The sequence below is a fragment of the Suillus subalutaceus genome, assembly GCF_016647625.1.
Source record: "Suillus subalutaceus strain FC151 chromosome Unknown DFJ58scaffold_18, whole genome shotgun sequence".
Taxonomy (NCBI): domain Eukaryota; kingdom Fungi; phylum Basidiomycota; class Agaricomycetes; order Boletales; family Suillaceae; genus Suillus; species Suillus subalutaceus.
In genome coordinates, this window is record NW_024540267.1 from 430,418 (window position 1) to 449,406 (window position 18,989).

Sequence of the window (18,989 nt, forward strand, 5' to 3'; positions counted from 1 at the left end):
GGCGTAAGTCGGTGAGGACTCTTGCAGTCGGCGAGAACATCAAGATTCAGGACCATCGATATTGATGACGTAACTTCCTGCGTTGGATATTGATGACGTCATCATTGAACACCGCACTGAAGTGACACTATTTGTACTAGTAGTACTACGTACTGCCTTCGCGAGGGAGTTTGCATTTACATGATAACATGGATGGTTTCAACTTTCCATACTACTTACTCCGGTATGTAACCTGTCAATGGCCACATGATAAGTTGATTTTTCTGATCTGCATATGAAGAGACTAACCACTACCGGGAGGCTCCTTCAACTTGCCCGAGCTCGACCGTCTCGGAACCTCATCGCCTCCCATGTTGGCCATGCGTAAATGAATAAGTATGCCAGCCATACATTTTGTAATTCTGATGAGTCTAAATTCAGATGCTCCTTAGCCCAATGTTCATATCATATAATACGTATGGTTTTCGCGCTATATCAGGATTAGACAAAATCGAGGGTTTGACGTGTAGCCATCTTCTAGGTTTCAAGCATCGAGAAGACCAAATCCGAGCACTCAGGCTGTATAAATTGACACGTTGTAGCTGAAGCTTTCGTTTTGAAACAGTGAACTAGTGCGTAACCACTGATCATGTCATCGGATATTCCACCTCGCTTTGTATGGCGCCGTCTTCTTCATTCCTCTCGTCCTAGCATGGAAGTCGGCAAGCAAGAACTCGAGTCTGCTGCCACTTCCACCGGGTCCCCGTTTACTTCCGTTCGTAGGCAACGCTTTCGATATAGACGTTTCTCGGCCTTGGCTTACATATACTGACTGGAAAGAAAAACATGGTAGACCGTCTGACCCTCCTTGCCAATGCCAAAGTTTAACACCGATGACATGTTAGGTGATATCGTGTACTCTCGTGTACTAGGACAACACGTCATCATCATCAACTCCATAGAAGTTGCCCGGGAGCTTTTGGACAAGCGTTCTGCCACATATTCTGACCGCCCTTTCATCCAAGCAAATGAAGAGTACGTGTAGTGAATGGGTACCTGCATTTTACTCAAGTGACGGGAAAGATTTGGAACCTCCTTCAATACTGCGTATCTGCCATATGGGGAGACACTCCGGATTCACCGCAAGCTTTTCCATCAAGCTTTCGGAGCAGAAGCGTCTGCAGAGTATCATGATCTATACTGTCGCAAGGCGTATGAGCTCGTCATCAATCTCATTAGCGCTCCTCATAAGCTCGAGAAGCACCTCGAAATGTTTGTTGATGCTCCTCAACCTGGCTTTCTATATCCTCTTATGCCGCATATGTTAGGTATTCTGGTTCGCTCATCATCACTGCGATATATGGATATGAAACCCCGCCTGGCGCAGAGGGTGACCCTCTGATCCGCCGCACTCGGGAGGCTACTGAGATAGCCAAGAGAGTGCTGGCTCCTGAAAGAGCTGCACTGCTGATGGCTTTTCCTTTCCGTATGTGTTAGATATCGACTATCACAACTCAATCGTTTAGTGTCATGATAGTGGGTCATCTTCCTTCGTGGTTTCCAGGGGCCACAGATCGGCGTTTGGCGCCTTATTGTAGGAGACTTGTTCGTCAGATGTTGGATGAACCTTTCGAAATAGGAAAGGAGAAGATGGTGTGTACCTCGGATCTTTCTGTCGATGTATTGACTGGACGCAGATATAGACGGATGACGGACGACCGCCCTCTATCGTGGCCAGATTCCTGAACGCGGGTGATACCTCTCCAGCACAAGAAGAGTTCATGAAAGGTGTAGCTGTCAGCGGATTCGTTGGTGAGTCAACGCACGATCAAATCTACGAGTAAAAAGTAATTTCAGACCTTACATAACTTAGGTGGAACGGAGACAGTGAGGTTATGTAGTCGATATCTTGACATTCGCTGAACGTTATACTCCCAAGACTGCATCAACTTTGCACTCATTCGTGTTGGCTATGCTACTCCACCCAGACGTGCAATCTCGCGCTAGTTGCTGACATCAATGCCGTCTGCGGAGATAACGTGCCAAGCTTTGAGCACAAACCATTCCTACCCTACATCGAAGCCATTTGTCGAGAAGTACTCAGATGGCAGCCCATCGTACCGCTAGGTCGACCACCTTGTTTTGGTTATTTGATCGATTTACTTATGCTGAGGAAAGGGCTGCCACATATGACGTCTCAAGATGATGTTTACGAAGGATACTTAATTCCGAAAGGTACGGACCGTGTTTTATTCATTGATGCACACGACTCACTCGAAGTGCATCGCAGGCTCGATGGTCCTGGTCAATGAATGGTATGTACTTTGCCTAAGATTTCCGTTCGTAACCTAAAAACACCCAGGGCTATATCTCGAGACGAAAGCCTCTATCCTGATGCATCTCGATTCGATCCTCAAAGACATCTAACTGCTGAGGGGAAGTTGAAAGATGATCCTCTTGCGGGACACTTCGCCTTTGGCTACGGAAGGTAATCGTCACTCCCAAGAGCTTCATTGATCCATGTCTCAATCTGATAACCTGTAGGCGTATCTGTCCAGGACGCCATTTCGCGGAGCTTTCTCTATGGGCTGCCATGGCTTTCCATTTTGTCCACTGTTCGGATCACGAAAGCCAAAGACTCGGAAGGCAATGATATCCCAGTGATTCCGGAGTATACTTCTGGTCTCGCTGTGTTAGTTGTGTTTCACTGATATCTGGGTAGTGTTGATTTTTTTTGTCTGACAGTGAACCGAAACCGTTTGCTTGCGCCATCACGAGTATTAATTCGCGAAGGGAGGAACACATGAGAGCCGCGTCTCGGGTGGATTAAAGCTCTTATGGCATGCCTTGTTTATTCGATTCCGAATTATGATGATACAGCACTGTTACATAAGTGGCGTTCAAGGCGGTTTCCTGAAAATTCGCTAAGCTCGGTAAGCTCCATGAAACGTCAGCAAACTTCGGTTAAGACTTCAAAGAAATAGCCTGAAAATCCTGACATAAGGGCGGCTCAGGTCAGCATCACAGTCGGACTTCAGAACGAGACTTAGTGATAAAAATGCGGTCAACATCATGATCAAATAGCCACAGTCAGATACATGTATATGTAGGTAATACAACTACAACAATGCACAAATCTCAGCAGCATACACAAAAGCTATTCGATGCAATAAGGGTGCAGGACGAAGGTGCGTGACAAAGACAGCGAGGAGATATGGATGGACCTGGATGATGAAGGCACCCAACAAACATCTCCAGTTCCATCAGACGCAAATGTCCGCGGAGCTGCCGGTGTCATTCAAGACAAAGGTGCAGACGAGGGCACGATACGAGGGCGCAAGGTGCAGGCATAAGGTACAGACAAGGGTGCAATGAGACGTAGGTGCGAGACAAGGGCGCAGGAAAAAGACAAGGGCGCAGGAAAAGATGCAGATGAGGGTGCGCTGCGGGGGTGCGAGACGAAGATGCAGGCAGTGAAGTTGGTCATGTGGGTCGTGGATGTCAGGCGTGTAGAGCATTGTCGCTGTGCTCGTCATCTAGCAGAAGAGCCACCAACCAAAATTAAAATTCCGCTTGAAAATGTTGCCATTTCCGGCAATGGTGTCCCCTATCGATGCAGGTGATAAGCTTATCTTTCTCTTGATCCCCCAAGATGCCTTGTCTCTCCATGCGCAATCAGCTGCTTGAGCAACTGGATGAGGCTGAACTAGCCTTAGCCAAGGCCAGGCTAGAACATTCTCTCATTACCCTTAATGATCTCTACGATTCTGACTCTGACTCTGACTCTGACTCTGACTCTGACTCTGACTCTGACTCTGATTCTGATTCTGATTCTGATTCTGATTCTGATTCTGATCTCGGCCTTGATCTGATGGTCACTCCTCCATCTCCTCTTACCCCACAATTCTCTGACCTGTCAGATTCTTCTTCTAGTGATGAATCTGATGGCTTCACTACCCATTATAACCGCCTTCATGATACCATTGCAGCCCTCCGTGATGAGGTCACCAGGGCCCATGTTCTTCATAAACCAGATGCTCCCCCTATGTGAGCCCCCCAGATTCAGCTCCTTCACGATTTTGGGCGCTCTAGGCACCACCTCTTCCGTAAGAAATTACGTGTCAATCCCGACATCTTTGATGATATCCTCGATCAAATCTCTGATCATCCCATTTTCACTAACCGGTCAAACAACCTTCAACTTCCCATTGCCATTCAACTGGCTATATTTCTCAACTGTGCTGGCCATTACGGCAATGCTATCTCACCAGATGATGTGGGCCAATGGGCAGGTGTCAGCGTTGGATCAGGTAATCAATTGCAGTAACCGTGTGATGATTGCCCTCCTTGATCAGCATGACACATTCATCCATTTCCCTGCTCCTGACTCTGAGGATGCTGAGCGTGCTCGGCAATATGTCGAGGCCAAGTCTTGCCCTGAGTGGAGAAATGGTTATCTTTGCAATTGATGGCTCAGCTATTAATTTGTATGAGAAACCTGGTCTTTATGGTGAGGCATTTTATGACAGGAAGTCTAACTATTCCCTCAACTGTCAGGTATTTTTTTTCTCTTATTCTAATGGTTAGAAATTAATAAAAAATTCAGGCAGTTATTATGCCCCATAATCTCCTCATTGCCGATTATTCACTTGGTCACCCTGGAAGTACACACGATGCTTATGCCTTCAAATCTACTCGTGTTTACCAGGAGCATGACACACTCCTTCCTGATGACCATTGGATTTGGGCTGATAGTGCTTATCCACTTGAGAAGTAGTGTATTCCACCTTTCAAGAAGCCTCGGAATGGCAGGTTGACAAGGGACCAGAAGACCTTCAATATCTACCTATCCAGGGTATCTCCTAATTTTTCTGCTGATTTTTTAGATTTCTTTACTGATTTTCATTGATTTAATTCATCCAGGTCCGTGTCCGCAGTTGAGCACACATTTGCTGCTTTGAAGGGGCGTTTTCAGTCTCTTAAGGAGCTTTCGTCACCCTATGCAGACCCAGAAAGACCTCCAGATTACTCTGCATTGGGTTAGGTGTTGCCTTATTCTTCACAACATGAATCATCAAATTTGAAGAAAAACGCAACAAACCCACAACCAGATGGGCCATTAGAGAAGGGCAACATACTCTGCGTCCAGAGTATGAAGGACCAGATGGTAATGAAGTGGTGGGTGATAGGTCATATGCAGGCACTCCTGGTCAAGCACACAGGGCTAGGTTGATGGATCAACTGTTTGACAGTCCTCACTCAAATGCTCAGCATAGGCAAGGATAAGTTGAAACAAGTATAAGCTTTGACATACAAATGTACTACATACATGCTAGTAAGTAGTTGTAGAATTATCAAACAAATGATAACATGCAGCGGCGAGAAAAAAAACATATGACGAAGTGCAAAAAACAAAGAGAAAACATAGATCATTTGTTGAGCTTGGCATATTCAATACGCAAGAGCATCACCTCCCTCTCTAACTCGAGAACCTTCGCATCCGCTTCCCGCAAACGAATCTCCTGCGCCTTGTTCTCCTGCAACCGTTGATGAATGAGCGCAGCGTCCGCATGCGCTCGTGGGCGCGCTCCTCGCGTAGGAGATGGTGCTCCTTGTCCTGCCGATTTGCGTTGAGCTTGACCATCAGCCAGCTCGTTCTTGAGTTGGTACAAGGCAAGCTTCTCGGAGTGCATGCTCTCCAAGTCGTTGTTGAGCATCTCGACCTGTTCCTGGACCTCTGTTCGAAGATGCACTTTTTCACCGACTCCCTACTGCTCGCTCTCTCAGAGAACGAGGTTTGGGAAGTCGGAGACACCTGCTGAGGGGAGGACGGATTGGACCGTCCCGACGAAGCCCTCGACGAAGAGGTCACAGAAGAGGCACTCTCGTGCATGATGACTTGGTTGGCGTGCGATTTGAATGAGCTGCGACTGTCATGGTTGGAGGTGCGGGGAAGGGGTGCAACAGACTGGGGAGGCGACGGAGTGGGAGACAAAGGCAACTGTCGCTTCTTTCCGCGCGCCTTTTTCGATTTGGGCGGGCTGTCCAAATTATACATGTTCTCGTCATGACAGATGTCGTCCATGTCGTCCATATGAAGGTCCTCCATACCATCAGCAAGCGGGCCATCATCAGAAGGTGGCTCGTAGTCGTTGAATTCCGGAGGGGCCAGAGAATAATCCTCACGGCTAAATGTGGGAGGAAGGGGCATACAGGTGAGGTGGAGGGGGGGAGCTAGCGGTGCTGCCTGGACGGTTGCTTGGGAAAAGCTCCATTGCGGGGAGGAGCCAGCGCGCCAGCGCCGCTGGCTCCCTGAGCGTATTGAGGGAGAAGGTGGTTGAGTTGGAGGGGGGAGCCGGCAGGACCAGTAGGTGGAGCACTCTGGGGAAGAGATGCATAGGCCGTTTGCACTGGGGAGTCGGTTGAGCTCCCTCCAATACTTGGAGGAGGGCGGGGATAGTTTGTGAACTGCGGTGAACCAGAACTGCCTGTGGCAGAGTTAGGGATGGATATGTTGAGTCGCGGATGGGCGCCTGAAGGAGGGTTCTGTGAACCTCCTGCAGGACAGGGTTAGCGCGAATAGGTCACCGGCGTGGTTGGCACCTGGTTTCGATGAGCTCATTTTGGCAGAAAATGAGGGGTTGGATCCCCATATCCTGTAGAGGTCGTTGTACCACGGAAAATCTTTCTCAATTTTACCTATGAATTTTATTAGTGGTATTGATGAGACATGTGCGAGACACTCACGATGTAAGTTATCAGACGTCTCCGAGTCAATCGGCACGATACCTGCGCCTGTAGACTCAAATTTGGCAGCGAATATCACGGAATTTGCTCCGTAGACTTCACATCATTCAGCACGACTTCACATAGCAAGATAGATAGAGAGGCACTTATGATGCGATGCGATTGGCCACAGAGTCACGGAACTTGATAGGGTTGGTGGCATACCAGCTCTCGTATGTAGCATCATTGTGAAAGACATGGTTTGCGATAACACTATAGATCTCCCCCTTGTCCTTGCCTGATGCGTGGCCCAGGTCAGCTTGATAGTTGTTGGACTTCTTACTAGTCTCGGTCGCAAACAAAATGGCACAATCTGGTGGATGCTCGACAAGGTAATCAACAAGCTTGTTGGTCCGCATAGGGACATTATGCCACGAAATGGTGGCTGGCGATGGATCTTGGGTATTGGTCCCTCCCCCTCCCCCTCCCCTCCCCTTCCCCCTTCCCCTTCTCCCCCTTCCACGAGTAACAGGACCGGGCAGGTTCCATTCGTTTCTTGCTATCCTTGCGAGACGACAGGTCGATATTCTGAGAGATGGTCTGCAGGCGTGCAGACCGACGAAGTCGTGGTCGTAGGGCAGGCATTACATTTCACACTCCGACGACATGCCAGTGTTCGCCGTACTTGACTAACCCTGAACTTCAGCGAAACTCAAGATACTTTAGCCGACGTTTCATGGAGCTTACCGAGCTTAGCGAATTTTCAGGAAACCGCCTTGAACGCCACTATAGTGTGCTACTAGCCTAGCTCGGTGAGGAGCAAGGAGCTATGTAATAAACTTATTTTTGCAACAAGACAAGTCCTGGATCGAATATAGACACACTATACACATGCTGTCCACAGTCCTAGCTTCAATATCTATGTCACGCACAGTATCTCCTTTCAAGAGTAGTAACTTCAGAAACTCAGACCAGCACCTACTTTCTCCCTTAACGGTTGTGTAAGGCGCTTGTTCTGAGGTCGACAAGGGTCACAAGGGCCCGAGTCAATGCACACGTCATGCACGATAGGGAGAACAATTCAATGGCGGATTGGAAATAACATGGCTTCGGAATCTGGACTGCGACAGATGGGGTTGTGTGCACTTTCAGTGACGTACTCGTCGCCGAGGCGAGAATTTAGAACTTCATCAAGATTCAGGCCTCATGCATCATGACCATCGGTACATATTGAGGACGTCCAAGCTTGTACTACTACTAATAGCTTCCTATTGATGACGTCATCATTGAACGCCACATCGTTGACGCTAGTTTAAAATTATTGGGTACTTAACTTCCCGGAGGCAAAATAATGCGGACTATCATATACCGGACTTTGAAAAACATTTTCCATGTGAGTCTGACGCAATCAGATATTCTATACGAAAAACCAAACCGTAGGTCAACGGAATATCATGGATGATATTTTGTATCAATATCAACCAGCAAGAGATGTAAGTAATTGACGACGAAGAATCTGCACTCATCGTTGCTGTACTGGTGGGAACCGAGCTGACTCGACTCGAACGCATCGACAGATGTCAACCACGACGACAATACCTTTGCCGTGCGCAACTAGGACCTTGTAAATCGACGGATGGTCCTCGGAGTGAGTGGCTCAGATGGATCAGGTCCAGGCTGCGAGACGTGTGATGGACGGCGTGGAACGGTCTGCGTAATTCTAGGGTGTGGTTGCCATGTCCCGGTTCGGTCGCGACTCGCAAGTGCATCTGGACGAGAGTTGTCCGTCGTACGTCGATATTTCAAAATAAGGAGGCACCATGGTCGATAGTGAAAATTTCTTGAGGGTACTTTCGGATTAGACTTCCTGATACGTGAAATTATATTATATTCTTGCCTACGGGAAGTCACCTCAAATGCAGAATCGCGAAAGGAATGATACTGATCTTGTCCTTTCATGAACTAGCACTTACTAATTATAGACTGGTGGCAGATTTATATAAACCTAACCTATGATAATGTTACGGTACTCTCACCTCACTGACCACGACCTGACTCGTCCGTGATCACGCACTACTGCAGGGTCCTAATGCCATACTTATTCAATTGATTTACGTACAACCAACATGGGAGGCGATGAAATATCAAACTCGGGCAACTTAAAAGAACCTCTGAATCTGACTCTTCAGAATTCGGCTCATTCCATCTTCTGTATTTCAGGTTGCCCAACATCGAGAAGAACAACTTGTCCAAGCACTCAGGCTGTATCATAAATCGACACATTGTGACTGCAAGTTTCGAAATAGTGAACTAGTGCGTAACCACTGATCATGCCATCGGACATTCACCTCGCTTTGTATGGCGCCGTCTTGGTCGTTCCTCTCGTCCTAGCATGGAGGTCGACGAGCAAGAACTCGAGTTCGCTGCCACTTCCACCGGGCCCCCGTTTACTTCCATTCGTAGGCAACGCTTTTGACATAAACGTTACTCAGCCTTGGCTTACATATACTGACTGGAAAGAAAAAACATGGTAGACCGTCTGACCCTCCTTGCTAATGCCAAAGTTTAACACCGATGGCATCTCAGGTGATATCGTGTACTCTCGTGTACTAGGACAACATATCATCATCATCAACTCCATAGAAGTTGCCCGGGAGCTTTTGGACAAGCGTTCTGCCACGTATTCTGGCCGCCCTTTCCTCCAAGCAAATGAAGAGTATGTCTAGTGAACAAATACCTGCAATTTACTGAAGTGACAGGAAAGATTTGGAGCCTCCTTTAATACTGCATATCTGCCATATGGAGAGACACTCCGGACTCACCGCAAGCTTTTCCATCAAGCTTTCGGAGCGGAAGCGTCTGCAGAGTATCATGATTTATACTGTCGCAAGGCGTATGAGCTCGTCGTCAATCTCATTAGCGCTCCCCATAAGCTCGAGAAGCACCTCGAAATGTTTGTTGATGCTCCTCAATCTGGCTTTCTATATCCTCTTATGCCGCATATGTTAGGTATTCTGGTTCAATCATCATCACTGCGGTATATGGATATGAAACCCCGTCTGGCGAAGAGGGCGACCCTCTGATCCACCGCTCTCGGGAGATTATTGAGATAGTCAAGAGAGTGCTGGCTCCTGAAAGAGCTGCACTGCTGATGGCTTTTCCTTTCCGTACGTGTTGGACATCGATCATCACAATTCAATCATTTAGCGTTATGACAGTGGATTATCTTCCTTCGTGGTTTCCAGGGGCGTCAGATCGACGTTTGGCTCCTTATTGTAGGAAGGTTATTCGTCAGATGTTGGATGAACCTTTCGAAATAGGAAAGGAGAAGATGGTGTGTACCTCGGATCTTTCTGCCGATGTATTGACTGGACGCAAATATAGACGGATGACGGACGACCACCCTCTCTCTTGGCCAAATTCCTGAACGCGGGTGATACCTCTCCAGCACAAGAAGAGTTCATGAAAGGTGTGGCTGTCAGTGGATTTGCTGGTGAGTCAACGCACGATCAAATCTACAATTAAAAATAATTTCATACCTTATATAACTTAGGTGGAACGGAGACAGTGAGGTCATGTAGTCGGTATCTTGACATTCACTCAACGTTTTACTCCCCAGACTGCATCATCTTTGCACTCATTCGTGCTGGCTATGCTACTCTATCCAGACGTGCAATCCCGCGCACTTGCTGACATCAATTCCGTCTGCAGAGATAACGTTCCAAGCTTTGAGCACAAACCATTACTGCCCTACATTGAAGCCATTTGTCGAGAAGTTCTCAGATGGCAGCCCACCCTACCGCTAGGTCGACCACCTTGTTCTGGTTATTTGATCAATTTACTTATACTGAGGAAAGGGGTGCCACATGTGGCGTCTCAAGATGATGTTTACGAAGGATACTCGATTTCGAAAGGTCCGTGTTTTATTCATTGCTGCACGCGACTCACTCGAAGGGCATCGCAGGGTCAATGATCCTGGTCAATGAATGGTATTTACTTTGCCTAAACACTGTCTCTGTTCGCAACCTAAAAAACACCCAGGGCTATATCTCGAGACGAAAACCTCTATCCCGATGCATCTCGATTCGATCCTCAAAGACATCTAACTGCTGAGGGGAAGTTGAAAGATGATCCTCTTGCGGGACACTTCGCCTTTGGCTATGGAAGGTAATCGTCACTCCCAAGAGTTCATTGATCCATGCTCAATCCGATAACCTGTAGGCGTATCTGTCCAGGACGCCATTTCGCCGAGCTCTCTTTATGGGCTGCCATGGCTTCCATTTTGTCCACTGTTCGGATCACGAAAGCCAAAGACTCGGAAGGCAATGATATCCCAGTGATTCCGGAGTATACTACTGGTCTCGCTATGTTAGTTTTATTTCACTGATATCTGGGCAGTACTGATTTCTTTTGTCTGACAGTCAACCGAAACCGTTTGCGTTCGTCATGACGAGTATTAATTCGCGAAGGGAGGAACACATGAGAGCCGAGTCTCGGGTGGATTGAGACTCCTGTGGCATGCTTTGTCTATTCGATTTCGAGTCATGATGATACAGCACTGTTACAGTGTGCTACTAGCCCACGTAGCTTGGTGAGGAGCAAGGAGCTATGTATTAAGCTTATTTTCGCAACAAGACAAGTCCTGAATCGAATATACACACACTTAGTCTTAGATACACATGTTGCAGAGGCAGAAACTGCTGAAATATGTATAAAAAAGGAAGTATGGTTGGGTGATGTGCATTCTGTGTTCGTGTTCGTGCTCAACGCTCGTGGACACTTGCGTTTTCGTTCCGAAGATAAGAGAGGTTATATCCTCTCGAGCCTGAGCGAAGAACGAATTCAGCTTCAAAACTACTACAAGGCGAGTACTGCATAGTAAAGTCTGTATGTATCATCTACGGGACACATAACTGTATGGGAGCCTTACCAACATGAAAAGAAGTCGACATGAAACTCCGTCATTATTCAAACCCTCTACTCGTCTCTATATCTTTCAATGAGATATTACTCCTCTCACACATCCCGCGGAAAAGTCCGCCCTCAACTTTAAAGAGATTGGATGGTGTGTCAAATTCCTTCGAGAGAGTGAGTTGATAACCGCTGAAAGACGTTCAAATAACAACCCACTGCAATAAGGCCAGCATCGAGGACCAGAATCCGGTCGTATGAGATGATGGTTCGAAGTCGGTCTGAAGCATCATCTCATTACAATATTGTACCGAGAGCAAACATGAACGAACGTACGAGCAATACAAAGTAGCGTGCGACCCTGGAATCCCGTTTGGATTGTGTGCTGGATCTTGGTATCAGTATCGAGATCGACAGATGCTCTGAAAAAAATCAACGTCACGCTCCCGGAAGAAGAACATATGACTAACGTGGCTTCATCAAGCACAACGACTTTGCAGTCTTTCACCAGCGCACGAGCTAGACTGAGTAGAGATCTCTCCCCAACACTGAGGTTCGCTCCCTCGCTTTCAATGGTGCTGTCAAGGCCGTGGCGGCCAGTGGAAGCTTGCTCGGTTCTGACGCCATCAATGGAAGATGGCTGTGTCGAAGTGATGCTAGAATCAAGTAGACGAGATCGTTGTAGTGCATCCCACAGCTCCGCATCACTGTGTTGGGAGAATGGATCTAGGTTGGAGCGCATGGTCCCTTGTAGTCTTTAAGCGCTTCAAACAAGAGCATGTAGATTTATGGCACTGACCGCTAAATAGAAGAGGCTATCGAGTTCGTACATCAGTCCTTGCAGTGTTAGCTAGTGCATGGAAAATTTACAAACATCTTGTGGGATAATAGAAATCTTGGAGCGAAGATCTTTAAGACCAATTGTAGATATATCGACACTAGAAGGGTGAAAACCAATATTCGGCACGATGGATGACCAACGCACCCATCGATAGTGATTGAACCGCTAGACAACTCAACAATTCGAAACAGTGCGAGCATCAATGAAGATTTTCCAGCACCAGTCCTGAAGGGACGCAGTATTAGCACATATGTGTAGATCCGACAAACCAGCTAACCTTCCCACAACACCTATCTTTTCGCCTCCCCTGACCTTCACCGAAATTCCCCTCAATACGTTGGGAAGGCCCGGCCGATATGCCATTTTAACATCATTGAATTCGACCGCACCATGTTCAGGCCATTGCGCTGGGGGCTTTCGTTCTTCAATCTCATGCGGAGCCTCTTGAGGTACCGTGTCCCCTGCGACGTACTGTACCACTGCGAGGTGTAAGCGAGATATCATAAAATTAGCGGCTCACATCGTTCCACTGCATTCATGTTATTCTGAGGCAAACAGCGATTGAATAGTCTAGACTATAAGATAAGGAAAGCCTGACCTCGACGTCTGCTGATTGTCTGGTTAACTGAGTACACGTTTGTGCCAGCAAGGCTTTGAAAAGTTCATCATGTATACTTTGGCGGCGACATTTGGAGAACTCACTGGTATATGTCAGTACCAACCCTATCTGAGCTGCGTTTATCCCGGAGACGTCGATTACCGCTAAAAGAGCAACCTAGCATTGGTTGAACATGAGATCACGGTTTTGTCATTAAATAGACGCCTACAAAGAAGACTAATATGCCTCCCATGAAGTCCAACCTTACTGCAAGCCATCTGAGGGAAGCTGATGAATCAGCGACCGCCAAGATATGTATAGGGTTACTTGCCTCTGGTTCGTAATCACGAGGTATAGAGCTCTGTCCTCCAGGTCAACGTAGTATCTATTGGCGGCAATGAACCGCTTCATCTCTCCGTAGCTCCGGATGGTAGGAAGTCCTGTCAAAGTCTCCGAAAAGTGGGCATACAGAAGAGAGCGGAGCATAGAGTCTGATGGCCAATATCAACAGTGACTTTCTAGGTCAGAAATACAATAACAAACCCAGGCGTTTAACCTCGCGAGCACCGGCTCGATAGAACGCAGCGAAGTAGCCATAACCAAGAGCAGCGAGGAACACAAAAATAACTAGACACGAATGGGCCATATCCTCGCAAATGATGTCTATTTACTGACCAAAGTACGGTTCAAGGATAGAAAACGATGGTGATAGAGCCCACAAGGCTGGACAGCATATAGACAACTAGATCTCCATAGTCAGTCCCCGTAAGCAAAGTGTGCAGCCAACGTACGTAATCTCATTGAATCTGGATCATGCATAAGCAACATCTCACCATGCGGTGACAAACGACTCACGTGGTAATTGATTGTCAGCACCTGAGCGAAAGGTTTCAGCAAAGCATAACATAGTACAAATTAGTGAGATGCTGACTGTCAATATCTTTGCCAAAAATGCCCAAGATTCGGCCCATAGGCTACAGGAACATAATATGCATCTGTTTGGGCGCTTTCATACACAATCACTCACTGATGTGTCGAAAAAGGACATTGGTGCATGAAAGACTTTACGAACGGACCTGTGGTGCAGGTTTTGAGACGCATAAAAGGAAATGATGTCCATTCCGACACAGCTGTGTTGAGTGAGTGTGCCGCCATCTGCGGTGGTAACTGACTTACAGAAAGAATGTGAAGATCGCTTGAGCAACCCCTAGACAGCCATACAGCGTCTGATAGAACGAGTTTGGTCGCTCGAATTTACTGCACCAGGATTTTAGAAAGGAAACCAAGAAGTCGATAAAAGGACACTGACTTGTTCTCCCACCAAACTAGCACGTACGAGTTCAAGATTAGGCTTCCCTGCATCGCAAGGACGAAGAAAAGAAGTAGAGGACCTATTATTGAAATGCGTCCCGCAACCAAATAGGTCCAGTACACTGTGAAACTGGTTCAATCCAGGGAAACCCTTCAGATGAGCTCGATCGTACCCCCCCAGTGCACAGATCCCGTCGAACGCCTCTCTTTGACGATCAAGCGACCTTCGATTTTACCACTGCCAGTAGCCTTTTTTCTGGCTCGTTCCGACTTCAACTTCACATCCTCGATGGTAATACCTGTATGCGGAGTGACTTCCTTGGCCTGGCCTTCATCATTCTCCTCCGACACATGACCACCGAACTCCAGGTCCAAACGCGCAAAGTCACCACCGCGGGAGATTAATTCTTCGTAGGTCCCGCTCTCCGTAATGACGCCGTTGTTCAGCGTATAGATGTAATCTACTTGAGAGAGGAAGTGGATCGCATGCGTGACCAGAATGACGGTAATGCCGCGATTTCGCAGGGCACCAACGATGGCATCTTGGAATAAGAATTTTCCGACGTGAGCATCCACTGAAGGCATTCGTCAGCATGATAGACATATAGACATAATATAAACCACACTGCTCACCTGCTGAGAGCGGGTCATCAAGGATGGCAACTTCAGGGTCAAAGTACAGAGCACGAGCAAGGTTGACCTGTGTGGAAGATCAAAATTGAGTCCTGTCACGGAGAGATACGGACTCACTCTCTGCTTTTGGCCACCACTGAGATTGATCCCCTTTTCTCCGATCTGAAATAGTGTATAAACAGTGTTATCAAGTTGGAATCATCCACCGTACCTCAGTCAAATCCCCATCTGGGAGCAGTTGGAGATCAGGAAGTAGACAAGCGATCTTAACAATGCGCCAGTATCTGTCTTCCTCGAATCGTTGGCCAAAAGTGATATTATCACGCTGGGGTAAAATGTTAGATGTATTCGTTCTTCGAGAGAGACGCCATGCTAACCAACGTAGCATTCTGAATCCATGCGGTCTGTGGACAATAACCAATGCGCCCGCCAAACGAGACATGTCCGGAGACCTTCCTCATCTCTCCTATTAGACCTTGCAATAAACTGGACTGTTCATGGGTCAGTAGTCACTTCGAGAATTTCATTCGAAAAGATTACCTTGCCGCTTCCGACAGGTCCAACTACAGCGACGAGCTGGCCTCGTTGGATGGTCATGGTCACATTCTTTACCTTAAAGAGAGAGGCTTCTTTTCCAGGAGCGGGTTTTTCCTTCGCCATGTCCTCCTTCACGCTCCTGTCCTTGCCCTTCGGTGGACTGCCGTCGCCGGGTACGCCATTCGAGCTCAAATCATCACCAGAATCCTTCGCGAACGACTCCCACTCAAACGTCGCGTTCTTCACCAGAAGCGCGGGTTCTTGGTCCTTGTCGATCACAAGCGTATCTCCAGAAATAAGCTCTGCGTGGAACAGGTGCGTGAGCCGCTGAATCGCGCTAGATGCATCAGGGATACCCGATAGAGCACGAGGCATGAAGAGTATTGGTTGCCGGAGAAGCTATTTAATTGTCAATTAGGTGCATGTTTATGTATGCTGCTGGACATGATCTCACCTGGAACAAACTCAGCGAACTGAATATGACGGCAGCGTCGAAGTTGTGCGCTGTAAAGGTGTACGTGACAAAAGCTAGTGTAGCAGCAAGGATTGGGAGCGAAGAAGCGAGCGCCAAGCTAGGCGGATTGCATCAGCAGGCGTTGCCATGCTATCACCATCTGGACTTACTTCACAGAATTCGAGTGAAGAATCCATCGGATGCCACGCAGTTCATTCTTTCGAAGCTCGAATATTTCTATAAGCAACGTTCATGAGCATCCTGTTGAGATTCCTCGACTCAGCGTGCTTACTTTGAAGGAATGGGATCTCGTATGAGAAGTACTTGACAACGCGTATGGCCCCTGCGCATCTCTTCAACATCCTTGCACGTCCCGGAAGCCTCAAGGTTACGTACCGAGTACCTCTAACAGGACCTTGGCTCGTTGATCAGTCCATTTCATCGACCCTAAGCGAATACGGTACTGCAGTGCCATTAGCCGCTGTTGAAGTGGAATGATGAGGACGAATAGCGAGAAACCAGCGAGCGCAGACAGCCCGAGCTAGTTTTCATGCGCCGTTAGAACAAACCGAAGTCATCGTACTGTACAACAAACCTGGGTTAAAAGAATGGTTAAGCAAACCATGATTTGAATAGGCGCGATCCAGGCTTGAGAACAGTAAGTCATCTCGAAATCTGAATGCCACTAGTCCTATATACTGACCTATGTGCTAGTAGCGAGGGAGAGGCCACGGTTAGTCAATGCGCGTATGCTTAAGTATGTGACTCACAAACCACTGAGCAGCTGCATTAATCCTGCTCACGTCTGTGGAAATATGGTTGACCAGCGTGGCGTTGTCATGTTTCACACGCGCTTTGCCTGTGAGGTTCACTCCACGCTCGTAAATGCACGTTATCAGTGCGGCTCTAGCCAGCACGCCCACTGCCATTGAACGCCAAAAGAACTTGAAATGCATAAGCTGAGCCAAGCGTGTTTTCAAATCGCAAAGTTTTACAGACCTGGTGGCTGCAGATGCTAGACGACAATGTGAGCGCAAAGAGCCCAACAGCCATGGCGATACCACGACCGATATTTGGAACAGGTTCTCCGGCAATGATTGCGGCGGAACGCTCCTCTGCAAAAACGATGATATGCTGCAGGAGAAGAACGAACATCAGAGGTTACCATAACCAAATACAGATTGCTATTTACCCGAAGGATTATTGGGCCCATGAGTTGTGCCGTATCGCCAAAGACCTGAATTGTGTAGTAAATTTATTTTGACAGTGACCATTTATGAGATAGACACATGCCTTTAATGCACCTCCGATCCAGAACATACTAAGAAAGACATCGTTCAAAGCCCAAGTAAGACTGGCCTCTTTCCGCCCTGCGGATTCTTGCCAATATTTCTGAAACGCTGCACGTCGCTCAGACCAAGTCGTGCCTTGTTTCCTGGAAATTGCACTCAAGGCCCAGCCGGTGCGCTTGAAGAGAGATGGCCTGAGTTCTCCGCTTTCAAGACGTGCATTCCAGTCGGCTGCTGCCCTAACACGCCGCTGCCATGCAGCTTCAAGTTTAGGGGCAAGGATGGCTGACTCTCGGGATGTGTCCAGTTTGTATAGATCAGACGCTTGTAACGTGCGTTGATATCCAAGAACCTAAATATATGCGTCAGAACAGTATACACTGGGTTCTGGGTTCAAACAGACGATTATATCGGTTACCCAGGTGTATGTGAGCTGAGAGAAAATGGAAGCATTGGCCAAAGGTGTCAGCTGCAAATCACTGTTAGGAGAATCCTTTAGGAATTAGCATAGAATGTTCGCGCACCACTGCATCCTCCAGAGACGGAGGAGCTGGAGGTGGCGGGTCTTTAGGTAACCTGATCGCGGCTCGATGAAGGACATTGCTTGCAAAATAACTTCACTTACCACAACTGCCACCATTTTTGACGAAAGTTGGTATGCCCCTCACCAGTATCGAGCTGAAGATGTGAATGTCGGAGAAGGTTCAATTGCGTTGGCCTCTTCGATGCCTTCCTTTTCGCCCTGCAAGGATTCTTCTGACCGTTGAGAAGTCATACGGAATAAGACTGGAATACCAAATACTGAGCAAGATGAATGACGGTTTGTTGGAAAAGGCTGGAAGATGGTTTGTGAAGGGGTCAAGGAGCCTCGTGATCAGCGGTTGTGGGCTCTATGTATTTAATTATGGTAGATGTTTCGTACCGAATGCTCAGATCAAGCTACTGGCTAAGCCTCGGATCTACCGCACAATCAGGACTCTATGTAGGTTGTAATAGGCCACATATCGTCAGCTGACCGAAAAAACGTTGTTCTCCTACAAATACCGTGACGATGCGCAGTTGCCAGCAGGGCACAGGGTCGCAGACTGGTCTTGGGTGCTCGGTAGTATGAAGCGACGCCGAAGGCCAATGTAGCGCTGTCCTCCGGGCAAGTTCGAACCGTCGAAGAATAGAGCAAAAATCTGTGATTTGAGAACCACCGAACTCCAAAAGGTTTGCGCCGGGTTTAAAATTGTCCTCCCTCCCCTGCTGGCAGCTACAAACAATATTAGTGGAGAAAGGTCTCTGTCATCATCTCTCTGTCATCTCTCTCTAGGTTTCTCGGCGGATTATATAGGTCAGCCTGCGATAAACGGGTAGCTGATTTCACATTCCCATGCATTCTCTTTCGAGTCCGTTTTTGACGTGGCGATGGACAACAGGTTGATAGCGAAACATCCTGGAGATGAATAATGGAATTAGTGAATTGGATAACAATAACCCTCTGTCGTCTCTGTGACCGGCGATAATCAAGATGGAACGATGCGTTTCTCCTGAGCTGTTGCCGGACTACACGCGAGCAACACGACGCGACTTGAAGTTGCCAACAAAGTGAATTGCCTTTCATGGTTGTTTGTTCGTATTGAAAACGAAAGGCCTATGTTCAACACAAATATAGTTTCCAAATGCATCTACTAGGGAGTTTCCCAAGGCTATGTACATGAGTGCAAA

At 47.6% G+C, this 18,989-nt stretch overlaps 4 protein-coding genes across 4 annotated transcripts; 2 read left to right on the top strand and 2 right to left on the bottom strand.

Moving 5' to 3' along the window:
• The first annotated feature begins 149 nt into the window (after positions 1–149).
• DFJ58DRAFT_770791 (cytochrome P450) lies at positions 150–2,885 on the top strand. Its single transcript, XM_041389116.1, has 15 exons — positions 150–223; positions 281–375; positions 432–665; positions 691–835; positions 1,063–1,251; positions 1,308–1,465; positions 1,517–1,632; positions 1,683–1,791; positions 1,881–1,985; positions 2,014–2,106; positions 2,158–2,225; positions 2,313–2,467; positions 2,524–2,594; positions 2,617–2,671; positions 2,725–2,885. Exons 3-15 carry the CDS (start codon positions 629–631, stop codon positions 2,807–2,809), a joined length of 1,386 nt encoding a protein of 461 aa, XP_041247663.1. The 5' UTR covers positions 150–223; positions 281–375; positions 432–628; the 3' UTR covers positions 2,810–2,885.
• A 2,573-nt stretch (positions 2,886–5,458) lies between these two features.
• Positions 5,459–7,350, bottom strand: DFJ58DRAFT_838549 (uncharacterized protein; the record flags this gene model as incomplete). The annotated part of the gene is made up of 5 exons (XM_041392463.1): positions 5,459–6,467; positions 6,534–6,678; positions 6,727–6,822; positions 6,905–7,269; positions 7,322–7,350. 5 exons carry the CDS (start codon positions 7,348–7,350, stop codon positions 5,459–5,461), a joined length of 1,644 nt encoding a protein of 547 aa, XP_041247664.1.
• A 1,603-nt stretch (positions 7,351–8,953) lies between these two features.
• DFJ58DRAFT_770801 (cytochrome P450) lies at positions 8,954–11,271 on the top strand. The gene is made up of 12 exons (XM_041389117.1): positions 8,954–9,188; positions 9,270–9,421; positions 9,470–9,658; positions 9,715–9,872; positions 9,924–10,039; positions 10,090–10,198; positions 10,287–10,511; positions 10,563–10,619; positions 10,670–10,694; positions 10,747–10,872; positions 10,927–11,073; positions 11,127–11,271. Exons 1-12 carry the CDS (start codon positions 9,036–9,038, stop codon positions 11,209–11,211), a joined length of 1,542 nt encoding a protein of 513 aa, XP_041247665.1. The 5' UTR covers positions 8,954–9,035; the 3' UTR covers positions 11,212–11,271.
• A 398-nt stretch (positions 11,272–11,669) lies between these two features.
• DFJ58DRAFT_655200 (ABC protein) lies at positions 11,670–17,960 on the bottom strand (the record flags this gene model as incomplete). Its single annotated transcript, XM_041381837.1, has 37 exons — positions 11,670–11,783; positions 11,836–11,897; positions 11,953–12,038; positions 12,087–12,363; positions 12,416–12,431; positions 12,491–12,554; positions 12,602–12,682; positions 12,735–12,936; positions 12,978–13,002; positions 13,056–13,108; positions 13,160–13,232; positions 13,285–13,333; positions 13,360–13,546; positions 13,599–13,682; positions 13,731–13,797; positions 13,961–14,029; positions 14,083–14,185; positions 14,232–14,312; positions 14,365–14,488; positions 14,540–14,941; positions 15,000–15,066; positions 15,117–15,161; positions 15,211–15,324; positions 15,377–15,490; positions 15,540–15,935; positions 15,991–16,108; positions 16,161–16,227; positions 16,283–16,333; positions 16,387–16,531; positions 16,586–16,657; positions 16,761–16,934; positions 16,990–17,124; positions 17,183–17,227; positions 17,278–17,631; positions 17,683–17,748; positions 17,804–17,855; positions 17,905–17,960. Coding segments are annotated over 37 exons (4,290 nt in total), but the record flags the coding sequence as incomplete, so codon positions are not given.
• Between the last annotated feature and the right edge of the window lie 1,029 nt (positions 17,961–18,989).

What these genes read in the sequence shown, in the direction of transcription:
- DFJ58DRAFT_770791 (XM_041389116.1), top strand. Translation starts at nt 629, where the DNA reads ATGTCATCGGATATTCCACCTCGCTTTGTATGGCGCC. An exon ending in AAATAGGAAAGGAGAAGATG is followed by an intron (nt 1,633 to 1,682) that starts GTGTGTACCTCG and finishes ACGCAGATATAG; the next exon opens with ACGGATGACGGACGACCGCC. An exon ending in TTCGCCTTTGGCTACGGAAG is followed by an intron (nt 2,468 to 2,523) that starts GTAATCGTCACT and finishes GATAACCTGTAG; the next exon opens with GCGTATCTGTCCAGGACGCC.
- DFJ58DRAFT_770801 (XM_041389117.1), top strand. Translation starts at nt 9,036, where the DNA reads ATGCCATCGGACATTCACCTCGCTTTGTATGGCGCCGTCTTGGTCGTT. An exon ending in GCTGATGGCTTTTCCTTTCC is followed by an intron (nt 9,873 to 9,923) that starts GTACGTGTTGGA and finishes GCGTTATGACAG; the next exon opens with TGGATTATCTTCCTTCGTGG. An exon ending in ATGATCCTGGTCAATGAATG is followed by an intron (nt 10,695 to 10,746) that starts GTATTTACTTTG and finishes AAAAACACCCAG; the next exon opens with GGCTATATCTCGAGACGAAA.